Source organism: Gymnoscopelus microlampas (genome assembly GCF_963454915.1).
Source record: "Gymnoscopelus microlampas genome assembly, chromosome: 3".
Classification (NCBI taxonomy): domain Eukaryota; kingdom Metazoa; phylum Chordata; class Actinopteri; order Myctophiformes; family Myctophidae; genus Gymnoscopelus; species Gymnoscopelus microlampas.
In genome coordinates, this window is record NC_139940.1 from 27,586,663 (window position 1) to 27,596,105 (window position 9,443).

Below are 9,443 nucleotides of genomic sequence, written 5' to 3' on the forward strand. Positions count from 1 at the left end.
AGGAGACAGCAATGCACAATGATGACAGTCAGACTTAAGTATAATACACTTAGCATGATGACTCGTCATACTAATCAGCACCGCACACGTTGAGCCGTCCTTGCTCTAGTATTGTAGTGTTACCACATACACACCTGTATACAAACACAGTACAGTACATGTCTTTTTATGGTGTGATAAGAGGCTATGAGAAGGTCTGTTTGTGTGTGTCCAGAGATAATCTAGAAAACCACTGGAAAACTCTGCACCAACTTTATGCACGTTCCAGTTCTTCTGTGAGAATGTGCCATTTAGCGTCTGGAAATCAGTACAGAGCCAGGTACTAGGTTGTAACCAAAGGTGTATTTATTCACCCAGAAAATACATACAGGAACAAGGACATCACAGCAGCTCTTCACTCTCAACAGACCTCTCACAATAATGGCAAGTGACTGCCTTTTATGCTCAGCTGAGCTAATGAGCCAGCCTGGACTATACCATTATAAGGGGTGTTCTGACTCAGAGCACAACATAAATAAACATACAATACATAAATAAACACCCCATAAATACCCTTAACCCCCACAAGTATATTCAAACTGACTGAACTACAAAAGACTCTTTCCCCTCTACTACAACCATAAGCAAGTCTAAAACACATCACAACCCCCCCTCTGCCATTCTGACTTGGTCCAGCCCAATTACACTGGACAGAACAGCTGCACTTGAACAGTAACTGTTAAGATTCCAATCATCACTCAACATTACCTATCTTACACCATACATATTGCACTCAAGTCTCTATTGCACTCATTCTATTCTACACATTGCATTGCCCCTCCTGATTACCACTAAACATTTGTCTCCAGATGGAACTACATAGCTGAGTGGCCAGCTCAACAAACAGGAAACACAATTCAAATGTTCAGTTACAAATGTATTCAATCAACAATAAAATCAGGACTGTGCCAAATACAACTGTGCAAATAATTAAAGTGCCAATATCTAAAGTGCCCATATGCTGTGCAAATATTGTTCAATTAATAAGGGTTCAAGTACATGTTTAACATAGTAACAGAGGTCCTCTCTGTTACATCTTCCATTAATTTATTTTCATGTTTTATACTCTTGGGACATTTAACTTTATTAATTTATAAACAATACACAAAAACACACATACTCATTTACAAATGCCTTGACCTGCACCCAACAATGTAACACACAGACAACCAAATGTTCATAACACACCTGCTTTTCCTCGGCCAGTGTAACACTTCTCTCCAGTGCTGCAGTTAGTGGTGGTGGTATAGCAAGCATCCCAAAAGCCCAGGTCACAGCGGAAACACTCTAGTAACGTTGCCTCCTCCTCATTCTCCAGCTGATCTAACTGTTCCAGCTGCTCCTCTTCCTCACCTGACACCCCCAGAAAAATACAACACAACACCATTTACTCTATTGTGTTTTGAGTGTGACAAAAGAAAGTGGAGGCCTGTTGATGGAAATAGAACTAAACTAATGAGGAATAGCACTAAATGTACCGTGGTTATTATTATTCATGAACTGTGTACAAGCTGTGGCTTTGGATGAGTGTGTTATAAAATGATGGCCAAATGTTTGGACAGCAACATATTAGGGAGAAAAATCTGCTACAGTTGTACATTCCAGTCACATCTTAAAGCTCTGTCCTAGGGACATAATGATAGCTTGGAAGCTTGGTTACTCATTTATCAACCCCAGCCACTTACAAGTGCTTAGAGCCAAGTGGAGTCTCGGTTAATTCCCTAGGGACACTATGAAATGCAAAAAGAGAAAAGAAAAGCATAAACATGTCTGAAAAGCTGATTTCAATGTGCTACAGACATCTAGAAGGCATTGCACAGCACTAATTTTAGGCTGCATAAGACAACAACTTTATTTTAAAATGTAATATATAATCTTGTTCTGTTGAAATATTTTGGGCATGTTGAAATGAGTGGTCAGGAGCAAAATTGGCTGGGGTTTTTCAATTTGTTAAATTTGTACTTGATGATGAGTACCATAACCCCCACGGTCATTATGTGATTTCACATTCACAATGTAACAGTATGAACTCAAAACAGTAAAGAACGTTGTGCTTTTGAAACCCATTGTTTGTGTGAGAGAATTCAGGTTTGGAGTTTACTGTCTGAGCACATTCTGTTGTTAAACAGTTAGCTTTGTTGCTGCTGGGCCACCAGTGGAAAAAACAAGTAATCTTGTTTCCTGGTTCCTGGAGTCAGACTAGTTTGAGAGGAGCTCAGGGTGCTTATCCCCTATCATCCTGTTAGCTGATGCTAGCTCAGGTAAACTACTGTAATAGGACCCAAATAGGACGCTGAGGTAGCTACACCGCCACAGCACAACTACTGTATGTTGGAATAAGAAAGTGTTTTACAGTGTGTTGTTGGTCAGTGACCTCTACTAATTGTATTACGTTTTATTACGTGAAACATTTAAATGTATGTAATCTGCATACTACAAACCTAAACTAGACCCCAGACAGTCAAATCCATTTTCTTATGCTGATGAATGAGAGAAGAAAGTTTAACTTTAGTATCAAAGATATGGACCATGACATTGAATAGGCCCTTGAGTTTAACACTTTGTTGACTATCAACAAGCGGTTTAATTTATAATTAATACATCTAATCCCTTGTCCTAAATATATATATCTTTTTTGTATTAAGCAATGAATACAGTTACAAGTTATAGCATAATGGTGCTTGTAAGGGAACTCGTTTTTTATATCTTAATGTTGAAATTTGAAGAATGAAATTTTACGCTATAAAACGCATTACGCTATTTGCCTTCAGGAGATGGGTTACAGACAGGAAACAGAGTTGTTAGGTTTATAGCTCAAATGAACAGATGTGATCAATGGAATTTGAAAGGAACAGATTGTCTTACCTTTAGTTGGTGTGAGCATCAAGATGGCAAACACACAAAAGATGAAGCCGTTCATTTCAGAACAATGCTCCTTGCAACATGCATGCAAAGAGAAAAGGGCTTAGGAGGTCTAGGTCTGACTACAATTGGATTAGTCAGTAATTCACCCGTAATATTTTATAGACCAGTGGTTTTCAAACTGTGGGTCATGACCCATGAGTGGGTCACAGCCATAGACTATAAATGAGAGGGTCACAGCATAGGGCCAGGTGGGTCTTTTTCATGTAGAGGGAAAGAAATGCATGCATAGTTTTTGAATAAGTATTGTTTATGCCTGACACAATTTTAGGATATGCTACGTTTAATTTGTTTTAAAAATACAATTCCATCCACTATTTGGGACAGAAATTTACGGCACTTTGTACACTGAATGTAAAATATATATGTAAATTATTGTTAAAAGAATCCCACAAAAATATTGTGTGATCTTGACACTCCTTGTGTTTCATTTGATCATTAGTAGCCTATATTTGAAGACTAAAAAGGTAGAATACTGTACTTATGATTGAACAATATACAAATAGAAATGTTAATTATCTCACATTTGTGACATGGTAATGAGAATTTAGTGCTTAATTACTGCACACAATATTTGGTGGATCCTGAGCCAAAAGTACCTCCACAGGTGGGTCACGGTATTAAAAGGTTTAGTTCTATAATCTAGACCAATCACAACTGTTAAACAATATGGGAAACTAGAGTGATATAAGTATATTTGAGTTAATTACGGAGGGTGGAGGGTGTCTTGGAGCATTGTTCCACTTCCTAGATATTAATAGTTGATTTTTGCTTTTAGTCCAATAAGGTTTTTTCACCTTTTTTCTTTTTAAGAAGTGTGTGTTCCAGTTGAGAACACTGGTTTTATGACATCCTCAGAGAAGAGTAGAAACATTTGTCCATCTACTGATATTTGTCTTTTCCATATTCATGAAGGCATCATCAGTCAAACCGACTGACAAGGTGACTCTGTTGTGAACCAATGGATGGATGAATCAATTAACATAACAGCTGGGATCAGCTTGGGTGATTCTCAGTTATTTGTGTCTTTTGAAACACAAACACAAACGTCTATCTTGTCTATCTTTCGAGCTCCCCTCTCCTTATGAGGAACTGTGGGAGGAATGTGTCTTGAGTCAGAAATGGGTTAAGCAGCTATTGATATATCTAAATGATCAGCCTCACAACGCTCACAAAGGGGGGCAGAGGATTCAATTCTGCTCAATACTTAGTCCACTATAAAACCTGTGCTGATGAGTAGCATAGCACACAACATGCTTCTAAACATATTGACCAAATAGATGTAATCTCACACACACACATGCACACACACACACACACACACACACACACACACACACACACACACACACACACACACACACACACACACACACACACACACACACACACACACACACACACACACACACACACACACACACACACACACACACACACACACACACACAGACAGACAGACAGACAGACAGACAGACAGACAGACAGACAGACAGACAGACAGACAGACAGACAGACAGACAGACAGACACACACACACACACACACACACACACACACACACACACACACACACACACACACACACACACACACACACACACACACACACACACACACACACACACACACACACACACACACACACACACACACACACACACACACACACACACACACACACACACACATTAATCTGAATAAGCTCTTCTGGAATTCTTGGATCATCTTGCATTTGTATGCGTATAAAGATTCAGAGGTTCATATGAGAGTTTAGGGTCAGAGTCAGGGACAGATAACACATCTGAATTTAATCTGATGTAAACATCGGATTACAATTTCACAACCAAACAAAAACTGTATGCAGATTTACAATGGCATAACCCTCACGACAGATCTCTCTCCCTAATCCTACTACTGACATATCAGCAATCCATCGATGTCATCATATCTTTGCGTATAAAAGTGCTTCATTGTGTGTCTGAGAGAGAAGTGCTGTCGGAGTGATATGTGTGATTGTGGCTTGCAGATTGTTGCAATCTTCAGTCTCAGTCCTCATCTGGATGGCAGAAACCCAGCATGGGCCCAAACAGAGGAAATGCTCTGCAGTTCTAAAATACCTATAAAACCCCTCAGTCTGATCCTCAGCGTAATTAGCGGCTGGAGGAGAATGCTCGGGATAATTAAAAATCCCACCCTGCCTCACCCTACCTCTCTTTAATTTGTCTGCATGCTGGCCCTGTGGAAACTATGTTTTTACTCAACGTTATATATTCCTGAATCTAAATGAGAAAGTGGATCATTATAGCTGTGAACCTTCCCTGTTGCTTTTTTGTTGTTGTTTTGTGCAGTTCTGCTGAGCCCTGAGAGGATGAAAATTCAAGCTGCTCCGAAGCGCTTCACATTTGAATAAAGCGTAGGAATCAGATGATGAAGAGATGAAAGGTCAGAACAGTGGGTGAGTGAGCCTCCAGTAACAGGACTCAGAGGACCGTATGTGTGCGCTCAGCCGTGTCAGGAATAACTCCTAACAACCACCGTTGTTCTTGTTGTTTTCTACCCGGCCTCTACACCACAAAGTTTGCAATTCTTCAACATCTAGCCTAAACAGACTCCTGAGAATGACAAAGCTGTGCGGCTGACACTGTGTAACATAAAAAGGTTGGATCACAATTAAAAACAGCTTGAGTCTGCATTCGCATGTGCACGGAATACCAAACAATATTTATACTGAATGGTGCATGTTTGTGGGTGTTGACTGTGTGAGTGGATCGTGTCCTTATGTGCTCATCTTACACCGAAAAGCCATTTTCTCAGATTAATAAAATGTGAGATTATATAAACTCATTGGAGACTTTAATCTGGGTTGTCCTCTAATCAAGCTCTGTTCCCTACAAAAACCCCTGGGACACAAAAGCTGTGTGTGTGTGTGTGTGTGTGTGTGTGTGTGTGTGTGTGTGTGTGTGTGTGTGTGTGTGTGTGTGTGTGTGTGTGTGTGTGTGTGTGTGTGTGTGTGTGTGTGCGTGCGTGGGGGGGGGTTTGTGAACATGACTGTGGGAGTGGGAGTGAATGAGTGACTGTGTGTGTGTCCATCTCCCAATATGGCACCAAACCAACTTTTTGCAATCCTCCTCAAGGACCAAATACGGTCAAACTCTGACTTTGGGGATTTGGGGAGAGTAAAGACAACAAGCTGGCAAGCTGACATCAAACAGCATAGTTTCAACTCCACCAAACCTGGGTGGGCGAAAAGGGAGCACCACTCACCACTCACCACTCACCACTGCACCACTCTGAAGCATACAAGACATTCAGCCCGTTTTAACCACTTAAACCCTACACTTGGTTGACCGGAGTCCCTCAGGGCTCTATACTAGTGACTTTTCTGCTTGTAGATCTGCTATTTTCTGCTAAGGATTTCCCCACAATACGGATGCTGGGGTTTTAATGAAAGGTCACCAATAATAATAGGAGGAACATCTTGAGCATCCATGTATCTCCATGTGTGTATTTCATTCGATTAGAAAGTAAGAGTTTAAAGGCATGTGGTTGATGTGTTATTGTCCATCATTGGGGGGCAAGCCTGTCCTTATGTTAAAATTGATCTCGCTGGAGTTGCACGAGTCAGAGTATACCGAGGACGTAGAGGGGGACGGACAGTGGGAGGAGGGATAGCAAGTGGTTGGCTCCTGATGGTGCAGAACTCGAGTCAGTCGTGTTGATCCCCCCTCCCCCTCCCCCTCCTCCACCTTCCCCTCTGACCCCGGTCCTTCCCTCCCTCCCAGAGCCTCTCCATTCTCAGGTGGCGGCGGCGTTTCCCATGGGCCACGCTGGCCATCTGGGGAGCTGCTGATGTTGCGTCTATTCCGGGGAGACAGAGGAGGACCCCGGATCTGGTTGGAGGGCGAGCGTGCGTGGGAGGAAATGCTGCAGGATCCCTGCTCCATGTCCACTGACTCACGGCGGTCCTGAAAGCTATCATCGTGCTGTTCAGAATCCTCCCAGCCGCTGTCCGGCTTCAGGTCCTCGAGGTCATCGGACGCCACCAGCTTGAGGAGCTCGCGGTCTCGGTTCTCATAGAGGAGAGTGGCGGCACAGATGAAGACGAACAGGCCGACGCCCATGACGACGGGCCCGGCCAGCTTCATTCGGTCGGCGTGAGAGCTGCCACGGCCGCCCCCAGGTCGGGGCGCGGAGACCACGTAGCCGGCCACCGCCACAGACATCCCTACCAGCACCACGCTGACACCCAGCAGGAGCCACACCCCTGGAGCAGAGCGGAGGTGCAGCGGCAGCCTGGTCTGAAGAATCCTCTCTTTCCTCTTGCGGCGCCAGCATGTTGGGGGACAGGCTGACCGTGCTGGTGACTGGGATGAGTGGGAGTGGGTGGGGCTACAGACAGGACTGACCGTTCCACTGGACCCCGCTGCTGTCATCCTTCAGCTTCACACTGGAAATGACAGTAGAGGGGATTGGAGAGCAAAACATGAAGGGTTAAAACCTGATTGATACTTTGCCGCGCGACAGCGTTGCGCGACGCAACACGTTGTGAGCTTGGAGATCTGCTATTTTCAGCGCATGAAACATCTTACGACAGAGCATAAGAATGTGGATCCGGCAGGATGACAGATGTAATTTGTTTAATATGAGCTTTCCTTTGCATTGTACACAACAGGAAATAACTACTTTAGCAAGTCCCTCTAGGGGAATGCAAGTGTCTCCACTCACAAAACTCCCTACTGTGGCCATGGATGTTGGTTAATATAAAGTTATTATATCAGTTGTATTTAATAGAAATAAGTAATAAATAAGCCCAGACCATATGAATTCACTTCTGATCTGACTAATTAAGCTAATTAAAATTGTATTCCCCATAGAAATAATGGTTAATACAAAGAAACCAAGAGCTATTTATGACTGACACCCTTTGGGGAAAGATACATTCTGTCAATGAGAAAAGGAATACAGGCAGAGCACAGATTATGTCCTACCAAAACCCAAATTAGCTTGGTAGAAGAGAAGAGTATTCCCGAATCAGGCTTGTCAAAGGTGGAATAAACTACCTTACACCACTAATGGATTTAAAAAAAGATATGTTTAAGTTCATTTATGTGCAACAATAGATATATAGTTAATGATGATAAAGTGCATTGCATGGCTTCCCTACAGTGCATAATTACTGTTTTAATGTTAATATTATTTTGCTATTGTTATTTTGTATGCTGCATAATGATGGATTAATGTGGATTTTAAGTGATTAACTTGTACACATGTTTGTTTGTTTGTGTTTGTATCTATGAAAGTGTTTTTTTGAATGTTTGAGGACTCTTGGATATAGTAGCCCATGCAGTTGGGCTAGAGATAATAAATAAATAAATCAAGCAAATCAAAAGTTGATGAGGAAAGTTGCTAAACTGAGTAGCCAACATCTTGATCACGTTTTCATCCTGCTTAACGCTGGAAGGAACATCACCTTCATTATCTTATCTTGACACGTATCATCGTAGCTACTGCAGCCTGCAGTGGTGGAAAAAGTACTCACATTTTCACTTAAGTAAAAGTATAAATACAGCAATGTAGAAACACTCTATTACAAGTAAAGGTCCGATAAAACCAAAATTTACTTGAGTAAAAGTACAAAAGTATTGGCATCAAAATATACTTATATATAAGTAAACGTACACAAATGTTTGAAAATAACAGATCTACAAGCTCACAACTCCCAATGCAAGGCATTGTGAGCTTGTAGATCGGCTATTTTCAAATAGCCGATGTATAAAATGGTGCTAAAGTGGTTAATGTATGTTTTATAATATAATCATGTATATCTGCAAAGTAACTAGTCACTAAAGTTTTCAAATAATTGTAGTGGAGTAAAAGTACAATATTTTCCTCTGAGAGTATTGAAAATCGGAAATACTCCAGTAAAGTAAACAATACCTAAGTACAGTATTTGAGTACATGTACTTAGATACTTACACCACTGACTGCAGCTTTACCGTCTTATGTGTTTATATTATAATCAGAATGCGCTACGCATCCTACAATCATAAAGTTGATGAACAATAAGCTACTCATACTCACGCCTTCAATCTCACGTCCATCCGTCGTAGATCGTCGGCATTGTTAGAATAAATAAGAATTAACAAATAAAAAATAAGTTCCGTGGTCTAATCATCTGTAGAATAGTAGCTTTATCTTCTCTCCCATTTAGATGTGTATCAGTCAGGAAGACTTTCCCATCATGTCCCTGCTGGCTTCAGATGTTTCCATCCAGTGGTTCTTCAGCCAGTGTACAGCAAGCACGCTGCTGATCTGATCTGCGCTCTCTCTCTCTCTCTCTCTCTCTCTCTCTCTCTCTCTCTCTCTCTCTCTCTCTCTCTCTCTCTCTCTCTCTCTCTCTCTCTCTCTCTCTCTCTCTCTCTCTCTCTCTCTCTCTCTCTCTCTCTCTCTCTCTCTCTCTCGCTGTGTGCGTGCGTGCA

The 9,443-nt window shown here is 41.8% G+C and overlaps 1 protein-coding gene across 1 annotated transcript; it reads right to left on the reverse strand.

The window, feature by feature from the left end:
- Positions 1-4,759: 4,759 nt before the first annotated feature.
- On the reverse strand, positions 4,760-9,227 carry LOC311041515 (uncharacterized protein). Its single transcript, XM_084051919.1, has 2 exons — positions 9,046-9,227; positions 4,760-7,411 (listed from the first exon to the last, which is right to left on the reverse strand). Exon 2 carries the CDS (start codon positions 7,395-7,397, stop codon positions 6,519-6,521), a length of 879 nt encoding a protein of 292 aa, XP_083908045.1. The 5' UTR covers positions 7,398-7,411; positions 9,046-9,227; the 3' UTR covers positions 4,760-6,518.
- Between the last annotated feature and the right edge of the window lie 216 nt (positions 9,228-9,443).

Coding starts and splice junctions, on each gene's coding strand:
- LOC311041515 (XM_084051919.1), bottom strand. CDS start 7,397: ATGACAGCAGCGGGGTCCAGTGGAACGGTCAGTCCTGTCTGTAGCCCC.